Source organism: Diabrotica undecimpunctata, chromosome 1, assembly GCF_040954645.1.
Source record: "Diabrotica undecimpunctata isolate CICGRU chromosome 1, icDiaUnde3, whole genome shotgun sequence".
NCBI classification, from domain to species: Eukaryota; Metazoa; Arthropoda; class Insecta; order Coleoptera; family Chrysomelidae; genus Diabrotica; species Diabrotica undecimpunctata.
In genome coordinates, this window is record NC_092803.1 from 10163147 (window position 1) to 10190414 (window position 27268).

Genomic DNA, 27268 nt, shown 5'->3' on the forward strand with positions numbered 1-27268 from the left:
AGAGGCATTAGCGTAACTAGCTCGCTGGGAAGGTTATATGGTCGTATATTGAAAAGAAGAATAGAAGAGGAGTATAAAGAAATTGAAGAACAAAGCTGCTTCAGAGCAGGAAGATCGTGCGTGGACAACACATTTACCCTCCAACAAGTAATTGAAAAACGAACAGCTCGAAACCTCCCTACGCATCTGGTATTTATAGATCTGGAGAAGGCTTATGATACAGTTCCTTTAAAACTCTTATTTAGTGTCTTGACGAAAACGGACCTTAGTAAAACATATCTAAAAGCAATACTGAACATCTATAAATGTCCTCAAAGCACTGTAAAAACAGGAAATACTTTCTCAAGGGTATTTACAGTAACGAAAGGCTTGAGACAAGGATGTTGTCTTTCCCCCACCCTATTCAAAATATATATCCAAGAAGCACTGCACCAGTGGAGACAAAAAGGTGCGGGAATGGGGGTGAAGCTTAACAACCATTATCTGACAACGCTGTTCTTTGCAGATGATCAAGTACTAATTGCAAGCTGTGAAGAAGATGCAGATTATATGCTTAGAAAGCTCAAAGATGAATACGAAAAATGGGGGATGAGTATGAATATGTCTAAAACAGAATATATGCGAATAGGCAGTGAAGACGAAGACCCGGATTTGGAAATTAGACAAATGAAAAGGTGCTACGAATACAAATATTTGGGAAGTATTATCTGCAGTAAAGGAACAACGGAACGAGATATAGACTATAGAGTGCAACAAGGCAGGAAGAGTGTTCAAATTCTGAATTCGATACTTTGGTCCAACAAAGCTACTATGAGAACTAAAATGACTATCTACAAAGTAATTGTAGAGCCCATTCTTACATATGGAGCAGAATGTTGGCAAATGACAGTAAAAGGAAAGAAAAAAGTTGACACGGTTGAAATGGACTACCTAAGAAGAGCTTGCCGTATATCAAGAGTAGAACGTATACCTAATTCTGAAATTAGAAGAAAAACAGATAGAGTACATACAACTTCTGAAAGAATAGAAACTAGACAGTTAATATGGTATGGACACGTACAGTACTTTCTTTAGCTAGATAATATGATGCCTAGATATTTAAACTCCATCACTTGTATTATCTCACCTTCCAGCTCCAATTTACATCTTAGTAAATTTGTTGTTATAATCACGCATTTTGTCTTTTGTGGGGAAATTAACATGTTAAAGTTTCTGGCGGTTATATTAAATTGGTGCAGCATATGTTGTAAATCATCTTCACTTTGAAAAAGTAGTATTGCGTCGTCTACATAGCAAAGTAATTGAAGTTTTTTTTCTTCTATTTGGTACTTTTTTTTTAGTTCTTACTTTTATATTAGTTCATCTATAATCAGGTTCAAAAAGTAATCAAGGAATCTCCCTATCTTATCCCATTGCGAGATTTAATAGGGTTAGTTAGTTCTTCTTTTCATCATCATTATTGGTGCTGCAGCCCTATAAAAGAGCCTCGACCTTCCCAAATCTATTACGCCAGTCAGTTCTATCCATTGCTAACTGTTTATCTATTTTTTTACCATCCTCATCTACACCATCCCTCCATCTGAGTTTTGGCCTACTCCTACTTCTATTTCCCTTAGGTTGTGACAAAGCGCGTCTTCTAGGAGGGTTGTTATGCTGTGATCTTGCCAGACGTCCTGCCCATCTTAATTTTCCTATCTCTATAAGGGATACTACGTCTTTACCACCAAATATATGTTTATATCTGTGATATATCTCGTAGTTGTACCTCCTTCTCCAAACATCATTTTCACAGATGCCACCGAATATTCTTCTCAGGATCATCCATGTCTCTGATCCATATACAACGACCGGTTTTATCAGGGTCTTGTATATTTTGCATTTGGTTTTTCTTGTGATGTTGTTAGATCTTAGATGTTTCATCATCAGTCCATTATATGTTTTATTAGTGATATGTATTTTTCTTTTAACTTCTTCACAGACATTGTTATCTGCGGTAACTAGTGAACCTAGATATGTAAAATTTTTCACGCTTTCGATGTTATAGTCTCCTATTGTCAGATTCTGTAGGTTTCTTTGGCCTGTCGATTTGCTGGCCTTCATGTATTTGGTTTTTATTTTGTTTAGGTATTTGTTTAGGCCACTGTTCTGTGCCGCTCTTTCTATCGCATTAAATGCTTCTATCATCTCTCTTTCGCTTCTAGCTATTATATCAACATCATCTGCAAATGCCAATATTTGTACACATTTTGTTTTTATTTTTCTTCTGGTGTTGACTGTTGACTCTCTAATTATTTTTTCTAATGTGATGTTGAATAGAATACAGGATAGGGCATCTCCCTATCATAGGCCAGTTTTCACATGGATTGTATCTTTTAGTGCGTTTTGAATTTGAATTTTGCTTTGTACTTTAAGTGTTTCTACATCAATGAGTTGAGTTAGAATATTAAACTCTTTCAGTGCAAGGATTAGAAATTCTCGATGGATGCTATTATAGGCACTCTCAAAATCAATGAAAAGATGATGTGTGTCTATATTAAATTCATTAGTCTTTTCCAAGATTTGCCTTAAGACAAGATCTGATCTACTGTGGACTTCTGCCTGCAGAAAGCACATTGATATCCCCCAACTATTTGTTCCGCATATGGTCTCAATCGGTTATACACAATATTTGAAAGTGTTTTATATGCCACAGTTAGTAGCGTTATTGCCCGGTAGTTTTTACATTAAAGCTGATCTTCCTTTTTATGTAATGGGATGTTGTTTATTATTCCATATGTTCATTCCTGGTCTAATCCAGGTGACTTTTTCCATCTTTTTCAGTCTGGTAACTGCTTCTTGCATTTTAGCTACTGAAGGGTGGGTTGTTTCTCTGGTATCCGTTTGATCCAGTGTAATTCCATCATATAGTGGTTCTTAGTTTTTTTCAAACTTTTCTTTAAAGAATTCTGTCCATCTTTATAGTATTTCACTCTTTTGAGTTACTATATCTCCTTCTTTGTCTCTACACATCATTGTTCTTGGTTTAAATTCTTTTCTGCTTTTGTTAAGTTTTTGGTAGAATTTTCTATTTTCTGATGGTTTATTTGGTTCTTCCATTTCTTGTAGTTCTTTTCTATCTGTTTTCTGTTATTTCTTCGATGTATTTTCTTCTCTTCCCTCCTTAGCATTCTATATTCCCCCTATTTCTTTCGTGTTCTATGTCGTTGTTGTAGTCGTTGATAGGCATTATTTTTCCTCTCTGTTATGTTACAACACTTTTCATCGAACCACTGTCCTTCAGTTGATTTGAGCTTTTTTTGTAGACCCAGGGTCTCTTTGGCTGCGTCTTGTATGATGTTTTTATACGCTTCCCATTCTCTGTTTATATCCTCGTGCTTTTAGCTGTTTTCTAGCCTTCATTTTATATATTCTTTGTATTTTGCCTTTCTGGTGTTGTCTGCTAAGTTTTTTATTTTATATTTTTCAATTTTGGATCCCTTTTTTTTTAATGTTTGAGATTCTGGCTCTTATTCTACTTTCTACTAGGTAGTGATCCGAGTCTGAATTTGCCCCTCGTCTGCTGCATACCTTTGTTACGTCTGAGTGATGTCTAGAGTTAATAATAACATGATCGATCATGTTTAGTGCAACCCCATCTGGAGATCTTCACGTTCCCTTATGAATATTTTTTTGCTGAAAGTTTGTGCTGGCAATGACCATGTTAAGGGAAGTTACTAGATTTATTAGTCTGATGCCATTGTTATTGGATACCTCATGAAGGCTGTGCTTACCTATAGTTGCACATATGCACATTCTAGAGTTCATAGCACGAAAGTCTCTTACTAGGTGTTTAACCTTTTTATTTACAATGAAGCCAGTGCATAGTGCGTGGTCTTTAGCGTCGCAACTATAGAATATAATGTGGTGTCTTTTGTCAATGGTGCCACTCCCGGTCCATCTCATTTCCTGCAGAGCTGTTATATCTGTCATATCTATTCAGTTCAACGAGCAGATTTTGGAGGGCTCCCGATCTGTATAGTGATCGGATGTTCCATGTCGCGATTTTTCTATCATGTACCTTTTTCTCGCGCAGTCTTGTTCAGTCCGGTTTTCTTTCCTTGAAAATTCGTAACATGGGTGTTTTCTAGGATAGGGTTGTTAGCCCTATGCCTAACCCCCTTTTCGGAGAACCACTTCTTCCTTCCTCGTCGGCTCTGACCCTATTTTCCACTGGGGTTGGTTACCCAATCTTCTGTAGCGTTGCTTAGGTTTGCCAGAGTCCACCCGTGTAATTAAGTCACACTTCTTGGAGGTTAGGATAGGAATTGAGTAGGAGTAGGAGAAACATCTTATATTGCGCAACACTACTCCTTTGAACCCCATCTTTGAATGCTTGTTTGTCAAAATACACTTTTAGCAGATAGGCCCTTCTTCTATTTTCAACTATTCAACGCATAAAAGAATGATATATTTTAGCGGAAGACTGAGAATTTCGGAATAACTGGGCTGCTCTGTATAAATTTAAGAATTATAATTGACATACTGTTAATTCTGCAGATCGTAGCTGATTTTTAAGTTTGTATTTTTAGATACCTACGCAGATCTGGTGATATAGACAAGTGCCAGGAAGTCGCAATATTATGTTGACTTTTTATGGATCATTATATTCTATTAATATTATTATAGAGATTCGATATTTTTTGTATTGACTGGTTTGTAATTTCTAGTATAAATATCCAGTAAAATACTACAAATATCCAATAAAATACTACTTTTCACAAGAAACAAATCTGTATATTATTACAAAAAAAAAGACAAATAAAAACTTATTCTTTAATTATTTTATTTGGCATGTGATACGTTACAGTATTTTTTTATAATGACAAAAGTAAGCTTTTCTATGATTCGCCAATAGGCCTACAGTGTTCACATGGATGAAAAAAAAATATTTATGGTCGGATCTGACTAGTATATGACTATTTTATTCTATTCTATTGACTTTTCGTCACATCTTGGATATCCTCTTCTTTCATATCTTTGTCACCCCAACCCCAAACACAATCTTCGTAAAAGTTGTGGCTTGTAGTTTCAGTAGGAGCATTCAAAATACCTTTGCCTTTTACATCTATCCATGATCCGTCTCCTGTTCTTGCAACTCGCTTTCTAATCATGTCTTCGGATGTTATCTTTAGATCGTATGCTTGTCCGAAGAAAGCCCAAAAATCCAGAAAGGTAGTAGTTAAGTTCAAAAAGTAGTTTGAAAATTCGGCAGCCCTGTAGTCCCATGGAAAGGTATGGTGGTAGTTGTGCCAACCTTCTCCAATGGCAATGGCTTTTAAAACTTTGCTCTCTCTTGGATTTATAGTGCTAAAATAAAATATTAATATTTAATTATAAATATTATACACACGTAAAAAAATAAAAAAAAAGAGAAAAGCAGTATTGATAGATTCTTATTTTTGGAAAACTTCAAGGAGATTTTACGTAACTATTCAGATTACATTGCAATCTATTCAGATGGGTCAAAATGTAGAAGCAGTGCTTACTTTGAACCAAAAATGAAGACTAAAAAAGCATTTACTTTAAATAATCAATCCAGCATCATTTCTGCTGAAGTATGTGCTGTATATAAAGATCTTGAATGGTATTGTGAAAACCAGTGGAACAAAATTGTCATGTGTACTGATTCATAATTTTAGTATTAAATACATTACAAAACTTTAAAGTCACAATTAACAGTAATATATTCATATAAAACATTTTTCAACAGTTACTAAAATTATCAGCTTTATCATATGATGTTAAATTTGTGTGCGTTAAGGGCCATTCAGACATATTGGGTAATAGTATTGCAGATTCAATAGCTAAAAATCCACTAAAGAACCCACTATATTGATTGAAGAATCTAACACATGTGATCTCCTTGCATATATTTATGTAAAACAGCATATTAAAATTAAATCAGAGAGACGTTGGAGTTAGTTCGGTGATTTAGTGATTAAGTTCGGTGAAAGGCACTAATTTGTTTAAATTACAACCAACAGTTACTGCGAACCAATTTTACAAAGTTGTACACTAAGCAGAAATACAATGTCTTTGGTGTGACCATACCAAGATTAAAATATGTAGATCATATTTTTCGAAGCATCTACATAATATCGGAGTTCTTCCAACAGGCAGATGTAAGTGTAGAACTAGTCCTCTTCCTCCTTTATCCTTTATCCTTCGTAAGGATGTGGTGACGTTATGGTATTTGACGAATAATTGCTACTCATTCTTCTCTCTCCTGGGCGCGGTGTGCTGCCTCAGACAGAGAGTAACCGGTAGCGCACTTTATTTGGTCTGACCATCGGAGTGGCGATCTTCCTCGGGTTCTTTTACCATCTACCTTGCCTTCAACAACCAACCTCTTCATGCCTTTCATTCGTCTGGTAATGTGTCCAAAGTACCTCAATATATTTTGGTTGATGATTGTGGTAAGCCTAGTATTGATGTCCAGTTCTGTCAATATTGAGATATTTATGCGATGTGTCCAGGGTATGCGCATCATTTTACGATATACCCTATATTTCAAAGGCCATTATACGTTGTGAGTCGGACTTTTTAATGGTCCAAGTTTCTGACGCATAGGTAGCGATAGCAAAGATAAGCGTCCGTACTAGGCGCAGTGTCACGTTCCTGGTTATGTCCGTATCTTTCCAGATTTTAGTAAGTTTGACAGTTGCTGATCTGGCCATTGTAAGGCGTCGACGTATCTCTTCTTAGCATCTACCATTATTTGTGATAACAGAACCTAAGTAATTGAAACGGCTTACCACTTCAAACCCCGCTACTTTTCGTATTTCCGGCTGGAAATTTCTAATTAGATAAATTATCATTACCTTGGTCTTCTGGACATTAATTTTAAGTCCATATTCACGGCTAATAGTATCTAGTCTGTTCATGATGTATTCAACGTCATTTATTGGTGATGCTAGTACTAAAGTGTCGTCAGCATAGCGAAGATTGCTGATTTTTCGGCGTTCGACTGATATTCCTCCTTGCCATCCGTCGAATACAATGCGCATGATGTGTTCGCTATATATATTGAATAACGTGGGAGAGATAATACATCCTTGACGAATACCGGCTTTTAGTATAAAATTATCGGAATATATGTTGTTGACTTTTACGTTTGCTGTGTTTTTGATATACAGTTGCTTCAGTAGGTATATTAGATGTTCGGGGGTACCCATTTCTCTCAGTATTCCCCACATTTTATGCCACTTTACATTATCGAACGCTTTCGAGTAGTCGAGAATGCACAAATATGTTTCTAGATGTAATTCCCTAGGTTTTTCTGTAATTTGTCTGAGATTGAGAATTTGTTCTTGTGTGCCTCTTCCAGGGACAAATCCACATTGTTCTTGTGGGATCTGTGGTAGAAGTATTGATTTTAATCTATCGTTAATTATAGTTAGCAGAACTTTACTTGCGTGGGAGATCAGGGCTATAGTGCGGTAGTTATTACAGTCAGTTGGTGAGGCTTTCTTATAAATGGGTATGAAAGTGAGCTTACACCAATCATCTGGCCATTGTTCTGTGTTCCAGATTTCATTACACAGTTTGAACATTACTTCAATTCCTATGTCTTCCATTTCTTTAAGTGCTTCCCTCGTGATTCCGTCTTCTGCTTGAGATTTTCCAGTTTTTAATATTTTTATTGCTGTTTCTATTTCCGATTTTAAAATATGTGGTTCCTTTTCGTCATTTATTTCTTCTGGATTCACGGGTGTAGAGCTAGTTCGCGTCCGTAGTAGAATACTACACGTGCACCCTGGGTAACGCTAAATGAACTAGCACATACTGGCAGTCAGACAATCCTTAGGATCTCCTGACTAAACAACACTTCCCACGAAAGATGATAAACAAAATAAACGGCCCTTGTGAGGACCGCACAACCAGACCAATCGGACCTATAGTTCGAATTTGCCATATAAACATAGAAGGCATAAGCTATGCTAAAAGCCAGTTTTTATCAAAACTATTAAAAGATGACAACATTGACTTAGTTGCTATACAGGAAACCCACTGCGAAACAGAGAAGCAACTACAAAAAAGGGGCAAAATACCGGGCTATGAACTATTAGGCGCAACTTACCACCGAACATACGGCACAGCCACATATGTCAAAGAAGATATTGAAAATGCTTCGCAAATCTCTACTTCCACTGATGACTGTATTTATAATGTGGTCATAAAAATCGCTAACATTACCGTGTCCAACATTTACAAGCCACCTGCTACGTCGTGGCCAGCCCAAGCAATTGAAGTACATCCTCACCCTGCTGTATACGTTGGAGATTACAATAGCCATCATGAACAGTGGAAGTACAAAAATAATGATGCGAATGGGAATGCTTTAATAAAATGGGCAGAAGACAAACGGCTGTACCTTTTGTTTGATGCCAAAGATCGATCAACCTTCAGATCCGCGGCATGGAGGCGGGAATACAACCCCCACCTATACTTCGACTCGACCGATAACAAAAACATACCTCTAGGGGCTTCACAAAGAGTTCTAACTGATTTCCCACACAGCCAACATCGACCAGTAATAATAGAAGTAGGGACGCAAATCCCTTTAATTATTTCTATCCCACGACCAAGATGGAATTTTAAAAAGGCCAACTGGACTGACTTCTCTGCGGATCTGGATAAATGCCTAGGGTGGATTACACCTAATATTAAAAACTACCACAGATTTGTTGGTGCCGTCCTAAGTTAGCCAAAAAACACATACCAAGAGGCTATCGCAAAGAATATATCCCTGGCTGGTCGAAAAATAGCGAGGAATTATATCAGAGATTTCTTGAAACTGGCGACCAAGAAATAGTGGATGAACTACTGTACAGCCTAGACGCCTAGAAGCCAAAAGTGGACCAAAACAGTGGAAAGTGTAAACTTCCAGAAATCAAGCAGACAGGCATGGTCATTACTGAGAAAATTAGGGAGTGGTGTCCGTACGAAACGCCGAGAGGCAGCCGTAAAGCCAGATGCCGTAGCATCACATATAGTAAAAACATCCAGGGCACCATAGGATAAAGCACACACCATTTTCGTAAAGAGAGAACTTAAAACTTTAAAACACGTAGCCACAGAAACGGAGCATTTCCTCCCCTTCACCAGCGAAGACATATCAAAGGCTCTTAAAGACGTTAAGCCAGCAAAGGCACCAGGATTTGATATTATTCACCCTGAATTCCTAGTAAATTGTGGCAAGTATACAAAAGTTTGGCTGGCTCGATTTTTTACAGACATCATGGTAACTGGAAATATTCCACAAGAACTAAAGCGCTCTAAGATAATAGCCATACTAAAGCCAGGCTAACCCGCCGACAACCTAAAAAACTACAGACCAATTGCGCTTCTCTCTGCCATCTGCAAACTATTAGAGAGGCTTATATATAATAGAATCAGTACAGAACTGTTTCAGGCGATCCCAGTCGAACAAGCGGGTTTTCGACCAGAACGAAGCTGTGCAGACCAGGTAATGTCACTCACCACCTACATCGAAGCGGGTTTCCAAAGAAGACTTAAAACTTCAGCGGCATTTATCGATCTCTCGGCAGCTTACGATACAGTATGGAGAGAGGGCTTTATATACAAAATTCTCCGTGCAATCCCCTGTAAACCAATAGCACGCCTAATAGATAGCATGCTCAACGACCAAATGTTTCAAGTAGTGATGGGCACAGATATCAGCCTACCAAAGAAACTTAAGAATGGCCTACCACAGGGGTCAGTGCTCTCTCCACTACTATTTAGCTTATACCTAGCAGATATGCCGGACACACAGTCAAGAAAGTTCGGATAAGCCGATGATTGGGCCCTCGCTACACGATGCAGAATACTAGAAACGTCTGAAGAAGTTCTGACGGCAGACTTATATACATTGGGCAAATATTTTCGCAAGTGGCGACTTCAACCAAATGCATCCAAAACAGAAGTTAGTTGCTTTCACCTGAACAATAAACTTGCTGGAAAGGAACCCAACATACGGTTTGAAAATACCACACTTACCCACAACAAAACACCGAAGTACTTGGGCGTAACACTAGACAGAACGCTATCATTTAAAGAGCATTTAACAAAAACTGTCCAAAAGTTGAGTACAAGAAATAACATTATACAGAAGCTCTGCGGTACCACCTGGGGAGCATCGGTTTCCACTCTCCGCTCTACTGCCTTAGCCCTTGTTTTCTCGACCGCTGAATATTGTGCTCCAGTCTGGCTACACAGTCCACACGTAAAAAAGGTCGAAAATCAGCTGCACAGCACTATGAGGATGATAGCCGGTACAATTAAATCAACTCCCACCCAATGGCTTCCAGTATTAAGTCACATCCCACCTCCACATTTACGACGAGTCGACGCACTTACACGTGAATACAAAAAGATCATGAACAATATAAACCTGCCGATCCACCAAGATACCGAGGATGCACGAAATACCCGTCTTCGTTCTAGAAAACCACCAATGAAAACGGCAAGAATGATACATGAGGAGTTCAACATCACGAATGCATGGTCCCAAAAATGGAACGAATGGCAAAATAACATGCCCTGCGTTACCCTCAAGCCACCAGGTTTTGATCTTCCACGCAAAACATGGTCCACTCTAAATAGGATCCGAACCAGACATGGCAGATGTGCATACATGCTACATAAATGGGGAAAGAACTCGTCTCCTCAATGTGACTGTGGGGAGAACCAAACCATCGACCACATTATTCAAGAGTGTCCCTCAAGATCCTACAATGGTAGCCCTGAAGACTTCCTGTTTGCAACTTCAGAGTCAATTGATTATATAAATACACTTGATGTTTGTTTGTAACTATTTAAAGTTTGTCAAATACCTATATTACTAGTGTTTGTGTATTTGTTCTAAATGTATTGTAATTGCCATACGATAAATAAATAAATCTGGTTTCACGTCTTCATGGTCACTATGAAACAACATTTCACAATATTGTTTTCATGTCGCTGCTATGCTATCTGGATTGGTGATGATCGTTCTCAAGTTATCTTTAATTATCTGCGTTTGTGGTTTGAACTCTTTAGTTAAGTATTTACTTTGGCAAACAGTTCTCTAGATTCTTGACGGTCAGCGTGTTCTTGTAGTTATTTGCATATTTCTTTAATATGATTATTTTTGTCTCTTTTATTGATGATTTTATGCCTCTGTTTACATCGAACCGGTCTAGTCTGTCGAACTAGTATAACTAAATCACATATTATTAATTATCCCTTACATGTCAATACAATTACGTGTCTGCTACAAGAATTGCTGAGAGCAGGTTTAAAGACGCTATTAAATTTAAATGTACTATTAAATGAAGAAACATTTTTAAATTGATTATATTTCTACAAAAAATTAAATTAAAGGTGTGAATGAAAATTTTGATCGTTTGAATGGATATTTCCTTTGTATGTGTAAATATTTGTTGCCCACCTATCTAACCGTGGTTTATGTCTTGTGTATTATAATGAAATCGCTCTGATTAACCTCTGATCGTGAAAAGTGTCCTTACATTTCATCAACATATGCTGGGAGTATGCCAAAAGTTAAAGTTAAACTATTTTCGAAAAAGGATAAGACTCATATAACGGTGCCATATCCAAAAGTTGTAACGATTTACGTATATGGGGGGCGTACATCTCCTGGATTCAATCTGTGACTGTCAATGCGTGGATTCTTTGAAGAAATGACAATGAGCATAATAACTCTGGCAGATTTCACAATTATAGTAGCAGAGTATTTATGCAGGTCCAGCAACCGATATTCCAATGCAAGATGTACGAACAGATGGATATGGTCATCGTCCATTATGGTATAGTGAAAGACAAAGATGCAAATATCCCTTTGGTTCAAAAAGCTTCATAAAATGCGAAAAGTTTAATGTTTTTCTATGCTTTAATAAAGATAGAAATTGTTTTTAAAACTTTCACACTGAATAATTATTATAACTAGTAAGTTATAATAATTATTCAGTGTCATTTTTTTTATTAATTTTATCTTTTGAATTTTGTTTTAATGCATAGTGTGCAAATTTATATTAAAAAAAACTAACCAAGTAGCATTTTTTTTATATTATTACCACAATCTTGAAGTCAAGTTTGTAATCATAGATTTTTTTATAAAAAATAAAAAAATCATGCAGTAAGAAGTTAAGACATACCCCAAATAAAGATATAAACATTTTAAACATGTCTAGTATGCCCCTCTATAAACCAAATTTTTTTTTTCGGAAGACAGAATTATTTTCAAATACGATTTTGTTTTTAAGCAGCAACAATTAGTAAAACGTAAAGGTATACATATTTTACAATAATTTGAATAATAAAATTCGTACTTTATACTAATGCTCATTAAAATAATGTTAATATCGGCACTTACGGTATTAATAAAATCGATATGAGTTGATAAAATACTTTCGAAATTACTATATTCATGTATTTAATTGATGCCTATATTAAAATTCATAAATACTAATTTTGGACAACGAATAATTAACCAATTCTATGGGACTTGGATTTTTTTAACGATTTAGAGTATTGGTTTAATTACTGGGTCGCGTTGTAGCATTTATATATTCTTTCGTATGTATTAAAGTCACCCCGTATGTATTAAAACACCGAAAAAGTATTTTCAATCTTTTTGTATCGCTGGAGTTTATAATAAACACATTTTAAAGTTTTCGCCTAAAATAAAAAAAATAAATAAATGCAAAGGTTTTGCAGGGAAGGGAATTACATCACTCTCGCTGGAGCCACTGTCAAAGGCAGTTGGTGTTCGTGTTAGTCCGAATTTTCTTCAAATTCGCAAATATTTTTTCGTTATTCGTTTTTTTCTGGAATTAGTTAGTGAGCAGCTGAAAAAAATGTTGCATATTTCTTATTGTGAAGTCAAAGTCAGGTTTGGGAGAATCTTCAAATAGAACTGACGCAGGCGAGTGTCGGCGTTAAGAACCGGCAAATTTGTGCTGAAAAAGTGATTTATACTCAATGTAATGTGTCAGTTTTGAAAGAGTAATCACTGTTTCTAAGTTTCTAAGTATCTAAGAGATTTGTGGCGTTTATAACAACTTTGAAGTATAACCACATTTTACCATTGTTTCCAGTTGTATTCCCGTTTTTATGAAGCCAAGTGTCTAATTTTGCTTTCCAGTGAATAATTTCCAGCCTCATTTTGTTTGTCCTAAGCAATTTGAGAATATTTCCGCAGTTTGGAGGTGCATTTGTTTGGATTGCAGTGTAAGTCCAGTTCCTAACCCCAGAAATTTTAAAGAAATTTTAGTGAAATCTAGGTAACTTTTTTTGTTGAACTTTTAACGGAAAAATAAACCTTTTCTAATAATAATTGCTTTCATAGCTGATTAAGAAATTGTAATAATTAAAATTGTAGATGTTAGGGTGTGGCCTAGCTGTCAGATCAATTGTTCTCAGTTTTAAAATTTAATATTGACATCTGACAGCTAGCTTTACTTTTTTTTGAGACATTTGGTAAAGAACTATTCATAACAGATCTTGTTTTACTTTGTTTTTTTTTAGAAAAAGGGTAACCTCTGTATGATATAGCTTAGGTTGGTTGGCAGCACTAGGTGAAGGTGAAAGTAGGGACTAGGCTAGCATATAGAACATAGGTTATAGGATGAACACGTTGTGAATAAACATAATAAAACATAAAAGTTAATGTGTGTATCATTACATGACCATAATAAACCTAATACATGGTGTCAGGTCTATAAGAACCATATATTAGAATTCAGTTGTAAGGAACCTTTAAAATGGAGTCTGCCAAGGCACCAAAAAATATCGTGTTTGATCAACCCACAAGTCAAAATTATGAGAAGGTCATTATTAGTTTCTCTATTTATCTAACGGCAACTGGCCTGTGTAATAAAGATGACGAAACTAAAATTTCAATTTTCTTAAATTCATCTGGCGAAGATCCAATGAATCCAATCATTGAGATCCAATTAGATCCAATCCAATCCCATTGTTTCATTTACTTATCCACGACCCAGTTCTCCAAATTAACTCTGAGCAGCCGTTCGCCAATGTTACGGTTTGTTTTGCTTACCCTATCTCTTAACGTTACTTTAATTTTGTCCTTTAAGATAATTCACCACCCACACGTGTATGCCAATTTGTGCAAATTAAACTGAATAATTTGCATTCATTTTCACGGTCAAGTCTCATGCATAAATTTGTCTATACTACTAGTACAGTGCAGATTGTTATTGAGCAACGATGGACAACGAAGACGACTTATAATCAGCATTAGCTGTTTGTTTACTTAAAAAGTTAAAAGTGATAAAAGACAAAAAACCAAGAAGTTGGATTTAAAAAAAAGACACGTACTCTTGCATCTAACCCTACTTTTTCGCGTGATAAATTATACTCTGGTTGCACCGGTCCTTGAGACCGGTTTTGCTGTCCAAAAAAGTTCTGTAATTACTACATATAGGTTACAGTTTTGATATTTATAAACGTCAAGTATAGTCTGATCTAAAATAGCTCCCGAAAAATTTAATTTTATAGTGATTTAATAAGTTAGTAAATTTAATAGCTTAGTAAATAAATAAATTTAATAACTTAGTGAATTTTTATATGTACACTCGCGATCATAAAATCCGGGTCATCTTGAAAATTTCAAGTTTCTTAAATATTTTTGCCTCTGGTGCAGTAATAACCTTTTTTTTGGGTAATGGTTTTTTTTATTGTTTTTATTGAAAAAGCAGAAAACAAACCAAATTGTTGAAACAGACTTACGAAAGTAAAAATGAAAAATGCACAACGTGGTAAAACATCAGTGGAATTTCAATGACTAATATCGTGTATTGCCTCCCCTTGCACTAATAACCTCTTGCAGATGACGGGGCATATTCTCAATTTTTCTCCGGATTACATGTTGAGGTATGTTATTCCACTCTCTCACTAACAGATCCTTAAGCTCCTGCGCGTTGTTAGGAGGAAGTGTATGGGTTTGAATACGTTTTTTCAAATCTTCCCAGAGATGTTTGATGGGATTCAGGTCCGCAGACCTAGCTGGCCAGGGTAACCTCGTAATTCTAACCTCGTCCAAGTATTGCATACTGATCCCGGCAACGTGCGGTCGCGCGTTGTCCTGCATAAAAACGGCGTCTTCTCCAATCCCTGCCATGGTGGGCATAACATGTTCTTCCAGAATCTCCCTTATGTACCTTCGTGCAGTTAAGGACCCATTTTCGATGAAGGGTAATTCTGTGCGAAAGTTGAAAGATACATCTCCCCAAGCCATGACCGAGCCTCCACCAAATGGCATTCTTGGAGCAATGCAAGCTTGTGAAAATCGTCATTATTTAATTATCCAATTCTCTCCACAGCTCCGTGTCCCCTCTCAGAACAAATTTGATCTCCTTCGACTATCGACAACTTATTCACACGTTACTAATATGATATAATATTATTTGACCCAAAATTCTCAAATTGAATATATTATGAATGTTTCTCTCGTTAAAACGCTTCCTCTGCCTTGAGTTGTCCAATTCCTCGTTCTATGCAAAATTAACTATCAGTTCTCAGCAGCCTCCTATGTAATTGGCAATATCAAACAAGATATTGCAATTTAGTGTCTTCAATGCTCTCCTTCGAATGCACGTACCTTTCCAATGATGCCAGCCTCTTTTCCTCTCGCCAAACTTAATTTCTCGTTCCGAAATAAACAACGATACGTAGAATACAAGTAGGAAAAGTTTACTTACAAATTTGTACCAGATCAACTACGGTCGGACACACTTACTTCACCAACTCACAACTTATTTTTTATCACTTACTACCCCTGAAGACCACCTTGAAACCCAACCATTCACTTTAAGAAACTGGAACTAACTACCTTCTCTCATCTCCTCTATCCATCCATCCAACCTCTCATTATACACACCCATCTCACCACTTTTCAAATTCTCGGCCAATCAGAAATTTGCATATCACTCCTCACATAAAATCAGAAATACCTACAAACTTTCCTAATTTATATTATTTCTACAAGGACACTTAATTTCTACTGGGTATTTACAAATTCCGAAAAACCATTTATTTATTAACTATTTTTATTGTCCTGTTCATGGCGCAAACCCGGATTACGGAACACTTTATGGCTTATGGGAAAAAACCATCGTTAACTTCTATTCATTTTACCCACACTATCCACTTGTTATATTTATACAAAAGATTATTTATGACTAAGATTACCTTTGGTTAATTCCAGGCAGTTCGGAGTATTTTTACTTTCTATAATCTCTGAAATATTGATTTCATCGTACATTTAATATTTTTACTCTTCAATTTTGAATACCACAACAATATATATATATATATATATATATATATATATATATATATATATATATATTATATTATTATATTAGTATTTTATAAGGGTTTTTGAAAATATATACTTACCGATCATACGGTTTGGTTCCATAAAGATGAGCAAAACTGTTAATAGCAAATGTTGCATGGAAGCCAAGCAGTAATCGTAGCACGTTCACTAAGAAAGAAATCGATAATGTTTCTCCCCAGAAGTAATACGGAATAAAAGTGGGTAAAACCATTGCCACTAAAGGTGCAATTGGATTATAATATCTGAAAAAAAAAACAGTTTTTTAATTAATTGAATAGTCACAATGTAGTAGTTAATTTTGAGACCATTTTAAAATTTATTTTTTAATCAATCTCTTATAGCGAGGGAGCGGTCCAGAAAAGTATGAAATTAGCTTACAAGCCGGCGTTTTTTTCTCTTAGTCTTTCTTAAGGATCTATACCTTCTAAGGTCTGATGAGTCCTTAACAAAGACAAAATACGCCATGTTGTATGAAACGTACGACAAAAGTCTGTTTTCTTAACCTTTGTATTGTCTCTTACGCCTGGACTCGTACGGCTAGTAAAATTCAAATGTTTATATTTATTATATCGTAAATTTGAGACGTAATGTTTCATGATATCCTTAAGATAAGGTTTATATACAATTTAACGTATTTGTGTTTTGCAATATCAGTTTGGTTTTCTTTGAAATGAAAGAAACACATCTGTTTTGAAGATGATGATGATGGAACAATAAGGATGGAAGATGAGGAAGATTAATCTACCAATTTAGAAACCGTCACTAGTGATTAAGAGTTAGTAGATAAAGAATTTTCTGAAGAAGACCATGTATCTACGGTTGATGATGACAAAGATGAATGCTAAAATTCGGAAAATGAAATAGAAGTTCTAGAACAAGAAGATTTACAATATACTGCTCGCGATGGGACAGTTAAGAACAAATATCCGTCACGTCAGTCACGTGTAAGATAAGTGGTGGCTCAAGTGCTACACATATTTTCTTACTAAATTTGTGAGTTTTACTAATTGAGTTGTATATTGTTTAGATCCATTAATATACTAAATCTTGTACCAGGTCCCACCAGATATGCCACTCAACGAATTACCGATGAACCTATAATTTCACTGAGATTGTTTTTCACTGATGAAATGCTCAATCTACTCTTAATGGAAACTAACAAAGAACGTAGTCGCATATGTAATGAAAAAATGTTAACTGATGAAATGTTCAATTTACTCTTAGTGGAAACTAACAGAGAATGTGGTCGCATATGTAATGAAAACATGTTAACTGTAAAAGAAATATCACTGGAAGAGTTAAAAGCTTTTATAATACTTTCATAGTCATAAAAATAGTGTCATACAGTTATAAAATAAATGAACTTGAAATTTTGCATTTTTATTCAAGGTTTACTTCTTCTGGCTGGTGTTCATAAAGGTGCCGGAGAATCTCTGCAGGAACTTTGGAGCAATTCTGATGGTAGGCCCATTTTTAGAGCTACTATGTCTCTGAAACGATTTTGTAACATCAGCCACTTTTTGCGATTTGATAATAAAGAGGATAGAACTATTCGACGGAGGCACGACAAGTTAGCTACAATTTGAAGTTTTTTTGATTTGTTTGTAGCACAACTTTCCAAAATGTTTGTTTCATATGAAAGCCTCACTGTCGACAAACAACTTGTACCATTTAGAGGTAAGTGTCCCTTAAGACAGTATATTCCAACAAAACCACGTGGGAAATATGGAATTAAATTATGGCTTTCATCTGATGTCACAACTGCGTATCTGTATTGTGCAGAAATGTATACAGGAAAAGCAGAAAATCAGCCCCGTGGCGTACATTAGGGCAAAAATGTGGTTTTACGACTTATAAAAGATGGTCGGAATTCTGGGCGAAACATACCCAAGGATAATTGTTTTACTGACTACCATTTAGCGACTGAATTATTAAAACGTAGACTAGCACTAATTGGAACATTACGAAAGAACAAAACTTTTATTCCAGTTGAATTTCTACCAAATAAAAGTAAAGAAGCCCTATCATCAATTTTTGGGTTTCAGAAGAATATGACTTTAGTTTCATATAGTCCTAAAAAGGGTAAATCTGTTATTCTTTTGTCCTCGATGCATTAAGATGACCAGGTGTCATTGCAAGAACATAAGAAACCAGACATTATTTTAGAATACAATAGAATTAAAGGAGGCGTAGATACAACAGATAAATTAGCGTCAGCTTATACCTGAAAAAGAGGAACTAGAAGGTGACCACTTTGCTTATTTTATAATATTTTAGATTTGGTAGTAATTAACACATATTTGTTTTATATACAAGTAAATCCTCAATATAATAGGAACAAACTACATTAAAAAAGGCTTTTTATAAAAGAATTGGCATATAATTCAACAGAAAAATGCCAAACTACCCGAATGACAACAAACATTACACAAAAAATCAAAATAAATTTACATGCAGTAGCTGGAACAAGTGGAAATGCAAATGAAAGTTCAAAACGTGGAAGGTGTAAACAGTGCGGATGGGAAAAAGTGTCAAGCATTTAAGAGGTTTACTTGTCCTGATCATTCAAATATCTTTTGTAAAAGTTGCATTGAATAAATATATAATTTTAATTGAATATAAAGTTTTATTATATTTTTTATTACAAAAAAAAATGTTTTGAGTTTTGATACATCGATAATATGAAACTACAAAAGCTTCTACGAATTAATAAAAAAAAAATTAAATTTAATTCACAACAGGTATGAGTTTTATACACTGGGTCTACCCGTTCCCATAGACAAAGAATGTAACATTTACTTCGGGAGAGTAGGAAGGTTAAAGGAACACAACTTTCACAGAAAAAAGACAGGTTTCATGCTTTCCAGCGCATATTATACCGCCCTCTAAAATGTCTTCTTGGTTTGTGGAAGATTGAGGTTTGTAGGTCTAGATATATTAATTTTGTATGTCCCATTTCTTACACTATATTGTTTTACTAGTTTTTATATTAATCCTTCCAAATATTAATAATTCTAAATTTTTCCCCTTCTTCTTAACGTGCCCTATCAAGTCCCCTTGACGTTGGCGATTAACATGGCGAAACTGTCTCTGTCTTGAGCTATTCTAAAGAGTTGCTCAGCTTTCCTCATTCCTGTCCACTCACTGATATTCTTCAACCAAGAGGCCTGCTTTCTACCAATTCCTCTGCGTCCTTCGATTTTACCCATCATAATAAGTTGAAGAATATTATATCGGTCTCCCCTTACTACGTGTCCAAAATAGGCCATCTTTCTACATTTGATGTTTTTGATTTTTTTGATTTTTTGAATTTTTCCTACTTAGCAAATAATATATTTGTAGGATCAACATTGAATACCAAGTTTTAATTATAATTATTCACTTAATCTGAATTTATATGAGATTAAGCCACAATTAAATGTAGTAAAAATTACCTTTTATAATTGTTGAATGAACAACCAACACCAAAAGTGGCGACAAACAAAGAAATAAATATGGAGAAGGAAGAGGTAAAGGAATCATTAGGGAAATTAAACAATAAAAAATCTCCAGGACAGAATAGAATACCAAACAAACTCCTAAAGTACGGAGAACCAGATCTGGTTCTCAAAATAACAAAACAAAACAGAATTCCTCAAGTATGGAAATCAAGCATCCTAATATCTCTCTTCAAAAAGGGAGACAAATCGAAGCCGGAAAATTACAGATGAATTATTAAAAACAACACTAAAATTAATAACCAAAGTAATAACAAATAAATTGAATGAAATTATAACACTAGCAGAAAAACAACAAGGTTTTAGGTAAGAAAGATCATAAAACGACGCTATATTTATAACGAGTCAAGTGCAAGAGAAATCACTAGAATACAATAAACCGGCATATTTATGTTTCGTGGACCTTAAGAAGGCATTTGATCGGGTCTAATTAAAGGACGTTTAAAAACGATTGAAAATATCTACCAAAACAACACAATAAAAATAAAATGACAAAAAGTAAAAACAACTGACCCTATTGAAGCTGGCAATGGGATAAGACAGGTAGATTCTCTAAGCCTTCTACCGTTCAACCTGATTATCGATCTTCTTCTTCTTCTTTCTTTTTATAGGTAGGCTTTAAAGCCTGTTTATTTTTCAATATTAGCCTACTAAATTGTTTAAATTATCGCACCATCTTTTTTTTTTGGTCTGTCAATACTTCTTCATCCATTTGATGACTTATCTCGTGCTATACGTGCTATCGTATCATCTGCCATTCTACTAATGTGTTCGTTTCACTTCTGTTTTTGTTTTGTCACCGATCCGTTTATGTTTTCTATATAACATGCTCTTCTCTTCGCTTCTCTCCCTATCCAACAGACTTTTCCTTGATATTCGCCGAAGTATTTCCATCTCTGTTGTTTCTAGTAGTCGTCTTGTTTTAGATGTGTCAGGTCTTGCCTCCGTCGATAATATAGGTCTAATTGCCGCTTTATATACTTCATCTAATTAACTTACCATTTCACGTCATCCGCGTCATAGCCCGTGAGGTCACATGATACCAACACGAAATATTTAGGCGGTAGGTGTGTTCTTTTTTAGAATCACTTTGCCGAGTACACTGGCATTACAGCCACTAGACATATTTTATTATGTACGCGTAGAAATAATATTTAAAGATTTCTATTAATAAAGAAATACACAATAATATGTTTTATTTAATTTGTATAAATGCATTATAAAGCGTTTTTATGAAGAACATTTGTTCGAAACACTGTAACTTTAATTGATCGAAGGTGGTATTTTGGCATAAATTGGTAACACTTATTTGACAGTTGCGGTGTTGGCACTTTTTGAATTTTATTATTTTGAATTTTAAAGTGAATACCTCTTGTTTTATATTTTTAACTATTTAATAAAATCTGTTCTTTTTAGAAGAAAATTAGTGTGTTTTATTTCAAAAATGTCACGTAAGAATTTAAATAGTAGTTGTAAAGAGGTGGTAGCTTATAATTCCACTTTTGCAATATTTATGTGACCTATTTGATTTAAAATGACTTCAGGATTTTTTTATACTTTGGCAACTGTGTCAACTTCGATCTCTGTCAATGATAATGACGTGCAACGGTAAGTAAATTAGATGGACTATAGATTCTTGTTTTTGTATTTTGTCTTAGGTGTTTATTTTTCCAGATTGTGTCATTAAGAGATCCCGCCGCTTTACTTGCTTTTAAGCTTTGTTGTACTTCGTACTTTTTCTTCAACATCTCTGTAACTATTTATATCTATTTCCAGATATCTAAACCTTGCTTCCTGCTTTATTATTTTCCCATCAATTTCGATTTTACACGTAGTGGGTATTTAGATAAATAAATAAATTTGTCATAAATTTGGTTTTTTCTGCTGATATGATCATATTGTATTTTTTGGCTGTTATTAAAGAGAAGTTATTAAAGAGGAGTGGGCTTAACGAGTCGCCCTGTCTGACTCCGCTGTGTGCTGGTATACACTGTATTGGTTTTCCATTTCTCTTTGCCTGTATTCGAATATGGAAGTAGATGTTTTCGATGGTTTGTATAATATTGATTGGTACTTTTCAATTATACAGTGTGTGTAAGGCGTCTTCGACTTGGATGCGATCGAAAGCATTTGTTAGGTCTATAAAACATAGATATACTGGTACATAGTACTCGATGACCTTTTCTATAATTTGTCTTACAAATGTAGTATGTACATGTAAAGTACAGATACGGAGTCTACGCAGAATCTTCCGGATCTGAATCTTTATTGTTCATCTGATAAAGTTGTTAGTTTATTGATTTTGTTGGTTAGAACTTCATCAGAACAACATCAAGAAGTTGGTAATAAATAGAAGAGTAGAATGGAACGATCATATAAGCCGAATGACAACAAATAGAGTAGTACAGACGGCAAGAGACGGTTCCCTAATACAAAGACGATCAGTAGGAAGACCACGAAAACGATGGAATGACAACTTACTGGAGACACATTGAAAAATAGAGAGAGTCATGTCTACATAAAAATAAGAAAAAGAATTGTTGTTTGACGTTTTGATTTTCACTGCATAAATCATATTTAAAAATGAGAACAGTTAAACAAATAGGGAGGTGTTATTATAAGCAAAAGTTAGACGGTTATATTTTCCAATTTGATGGGTGACTTACTTTTTTCATGATTTTGTAGATAAATAGTTAAAAAATAAAGTAGAAGTTCAGGCACTTGAGCCCACTTTGACTTTTGACTGCTGCGGATTAAACCAAACTATCGCTTCTGATGGTGTTTAGTTCATCTCAGATGTTGTTTCTATTTAAATTTTCTGAACACCATAAGAAATGATCAGAACACTATTAGAGATGCTCTGAATAACAGCAGAGACGACCTAAACACCATCAGAGGCTATGGTACGATTTAATCCGCAGATGTCAAAGGTCAAAATGCGCTTAAGTGTCTTACATCCTACTAATATTACACTTAAACTACTAAACGTTATAGCCAAATCCCAACATCTACACAGTACACACCTGTAAACTATTTATAGAATACGACACTCTCTTTACTCTATTCAAACTTTTTGCTCGTTACACGAAAACATTTCTAGTCTAATCTCCACAACCTTCTTCTTTAAGGACTCAAAATCCAAAAAAAGCGTTACTCACTCAACTTTTCCGGATTTTTCCCTTTCTCCTCTCTTAGTCTTTCCAATTTCATTGGTAAATAATGTATTTATAAATCACCTAAGCTTAGTTTAACATTCGATTATTCGCAGCAAAATTTAGAACGTAAGTGCTCGCACACGGTCTAGAATTTTGGATTCGACTTTTTCAGTTTCTGTTAAATCGTTTCTGAAAATTGACCAGTTTTAGTTTAAAATATGTTTTTTTTAGTTTTTTAAGTGGCAGACCTATGCATGGCATGACCCTTCCGGAGCAATTAAAGTGACGAGCCTCGAAGAAGTCAATACTTTCACTGACTTCCAGAGGCACGCTCGGTTTGATTGGCCCGAGAAGGTCTTCCAGAAAATGAACATAAACGTCTCGAACCCGCTAGACTCGAAGTAAAGGTGGTAGCTCTTAAGCCAAATTACCTCAAGATGATGCATTCAATACAGCGTTTGTACCGAGATCGGTACCGGTACCTGCTCATCTTAGAAGAAGACTTCAAGGTTATGGAGAAAATAATTAAACTGACGGCCAGCACACCGGAACAACTCTGTCACGCCCTTGAGCGTATCAGAGAGGAAACGGGTCTGTGGCCTTACACCATGTAAGCTACATGCCCGTGGCGGTGCTGTGTAAGATGGCAAAGGTCATCTTTGGCTTCACCATCGGAATAATCATGCAAATATTTACCACAACAACGTGTAGAGAGAGGTCCGCATACGGCTTTATTGTATCCAGGAAGGATACGACCTACTCCTAGCTTCTGAAACAAGAAGAGAAAGCCGTTGATAACAAGGAGACCAAGGTTGCTATCTGCAGCTTACGAAACCATAAAGATCTGCTTATCATGATCGACAAAGACTAGGGGCGGCTTCTTTAATAAAGAAAGCCTTGTCCAATACAGAAAACGGACTCACGGCTAAACTTGTAAATAACGAAAAGAAGGCTATTATTCACATGCGAGACATGACGAAAAATGCCGAGAAGGCACACAATAAACACGCCATCCAACAAGAAATAGCTACTTGAGACCCTAGCTTTGCTGTAAAACAGATACGTCCAATAAAGAACAATACAAAGGTGGCCACGGTCCTCCTCAATGAGCAAGCAGCTAGGAGGATACTCGACCTTGGGCATCTTAAGATCACCCTAAGATGGTGCCAACCGCACTGGACTTCATGAGGTGGAAAGAGGGTCACACCTTAAAATCATTTAAAGTGTCTGAATACTGTATAATTTGCAAGGAACACCATCGGATTTGCAGCGATAAGTGTGCGGCTTTTCGCGAGGCCCTCCAGAGGGCAAAGCAAGCAGACCAAAATAGAAACATTAAGACCCTCCTCCTCTGATATACCACTCTCCCTAACAACGGAGACCACCGACATGGAGATAGACGAACATCCAACGGAAGCCAACCAAGCAAACCCGACCGTGAGGCTCATGGATCCATCCCCCTCTGCCGAAGAACTTTAATGGAGCGTCAAACTCAATACTAGTGACCAGTCCACGTCGCTGTGTGACAACGCTGCGGTGGACCTAGCCCTGATCAAAACACCCTGTCGTCCACCCACTCCACCATCCTCCACCAGCCTCCACCCCGGATGGGGAAGCATCAACATCTTCCACCTCTCAGGCACTATCCTCTCAGGCTAGTGTCATAATTGATATAGTCGAGTAAATTAAGGAAACATCCCTTACCAGGTAATCTAATAGCTAGTGATATAGACTTAAAATAGCTTCGATCGGGTTAAAAGGACTTAAGACACTGCACGTAAACATCGAAAGGACCTAGGTGGCACAGGACCGGATACACGCGAAAATGAACAAAATGCCAATATTAGCCTGTTATATATCACCGAATATAAACACTACACAACACAGACAAGGTAGAAAATATCTTCGAGGTGTCAATTACAGCAAAGCACTTTATGATCGTTGGCGATGTAGACGCCAAATCCATTCCATGGGGGTCCCCAAGAAAGGACAAGTGGGAAATATAGAAGGAATAGATTTCATCGACAGACCTGGCAGTGTTAAATATTGGTAAATACACCTTTGAAATAGGTGCATTGCGAAGTCACATAGATATTACCTTAGCATAGAATATCTTTGCCAAAAAAGTTACAAGTTAAGATGTGCTTAGATAAGAGCATCTTTACCCTACATAGATACATCGTATTTGAAATTGGCATAAAGATCACAACTAAGAACGGCAGAAAGACACTCGAATTCAACAAAGCAAGATTTGCTGAACAGATAAGCAACTTACAAGAAGAAACTACCGACTTTTCCACCTTTAGGAACGCAATCATAAAAACACACAATCTGAGCAGTAAAAGTGAACATGTTACATATACCGGAAGGTCATTTGGCTACTGAATGCAAGAAAAAAACCATAGGTCTTAATTGTAATATACCTGGCCGTGTAGCAAAGTCGAGGAAGTGTCCTGGGTTCAACCGTCTGATCAAGGATAAGCACAATAGGCTATAGTATATAAAAACAGAAGCATTCGATTCCAAGGTCCGAGGTCAAGAGATGGCAAATACGGAAAATACAAGTCAAGAGTTGAGGATACTCCAAACAAGTGTGGGAACGGCTAGATTATCCCATCATCTGGCCGAGGCTGTTGCAATGGAAAAGAACATAGACATACTCGTTACGGCTAAGCCAAACCCAACAGCGGTTAAGAGGAAAGGCTGGTTTGTGGATGCGACTGGAAGAGTCGGTGTACGAATCTGTAACAGAAAGCTGCGAGTATATGAAATAAAGGCAAAGGAAGGGTATATGATCGTCCGGATTTAGGAATTGCAGCTAGTGTGCTGCTATCTCTCTCCTAATATATGGGTGGGTAATTATGAGAGGAAGATAGATAAGATCATGGAGGAGGTGATGAGTATAAGAGGAGAATGCATGGTGCTTTCAACGCAAAAGTGGCGGTGTGGGGGTCCCTCATCATCGATACTCACGGTAGAACATTATCTGATTGGGTGGGTACTTTGAATTTGGTAGTACTGAACACCCGTCTGGAACCCACATTCGTAAGGAGAGGTACGGATACGTACATCCATGTTACCATGGTTACACAGGGAGTAGCAGCAAAAAGACAAGATTGGTTAGTCTTGCTAGACTATACCGGAAATGAACATCAATATATTGAATTCTTAATAACCTAAATCAACGTTCGCAGAGAGAGAAAAAAAGGTAAAAGGTTGGTTAGGTTAGGTTACTAGGTTGAGTTCCGGTATAATTGTTTCTTACTTTTTTTGTAGCATCACTAGTCGATCGCCTTCAATATCACTCAAATCAATAGTCTTTCCTTTACTTATAACATCGGGATGTTTTCTCACATGTAACCATCCAATATGACAAAAGATGAATCCTCTCGTTGAGTTATGGGGATCAGCATCAGTATCGGTATATTTGTGATGTAACCTATGATTCCTTGCCCAACTGTAGATGGTATCCTGGTAGGAGACAGTAAATATAAACATGATGAACAGTTTTAGTGGAAGTGTAACCTTATACGCTCGGTGAGACCATAGACGATGGGCACCACCTGTCACCCCAATAAGAGTGAAGAAGTAAACTACCACAGCTAAAAATAAAAGGGGTAGTTAAGAAAGCAATAATTAACAGGATAAAGGTATTGAAAAATAATCCATAAAAGATGTTAAGCTTTAATATTTTTTTGTTAAAAACGCACTACTTTAATTTAAGCTGAATAATATAAGGTCTACCAATAATTGTTTTTTAAACCGTTCTTAATAACTCTGCCTGGTGTAGTTGATGGGTCGACTGGCTAGCTGATCAGCTGTCACTGCCGGTACCAAGCTTGGATATAGAAGCGTTTTATTTTTTTAACCCTTAAAATTTTAATTGTACTGTACTAATAATACCTCGTAGACTGTGACTTTTTTTTTTAAGTTTTAAACTGCTTATTATAAACTGAATTGATTCCTTTTTTAAACACCCATTTAAAATATCTATATTATTTTTCAATCTAGCAATAGGGTATATATAAAACCCAAATGCCGAGTTTTGAGGTATTATAAGTTTTATTGTTGCGATGGATGGTGACGTTAAATAATTACTTTTTTTAAACACTGTTATGTGAACGAAAACTCACATTTAAGAGATGTTCTTCTTCTTGATGTGCCTATCCGTTACGAATGTTGGAGATCGTCATGGCAATCTTTATCTT

The 27268-nt window shown here is 36.0% G+C and overlaps 1 protein-coding gene across 2 annotated transcripts in view; it reads right to left on the reverse strand.

Annotated features, from left to right (window-relative positions):
• Nucleotides 1–4798: 4798 nt before the first annotated feature.
• The window catches only part of LOC140444565 ((11Z)-hexadec-11-enoyl-CoA conjugase-like), a 43209-nt gene continuing 20739 nt past the window's right edge, over nucleotides 4799–27268 (reverse strand). For both annotated transcript variants that reach the window (XM_072536328.1, XM_072536332.1), the window contains exons 3-5: nucleotides 26326–26662; nucleotides 16468–16650; nucleotides 4799–5346 (exon numbers count right to left, since the gene is read on the reverse strand). In XM_072536328.1, coding sequence (XP_072392429.1) covers nucleotides 4971–5346; nucleotides 16468–16650; nucleotides 26326–26662 — 896 coding nt within the window. In that variant the 3' untranslated portion in view covers nucleotides 4799–4970. The remainder of the gene's footprint in view (nucleotides 5347–16467; nucleotides 16651–26325; nucleotides 26663–27268) is intronic.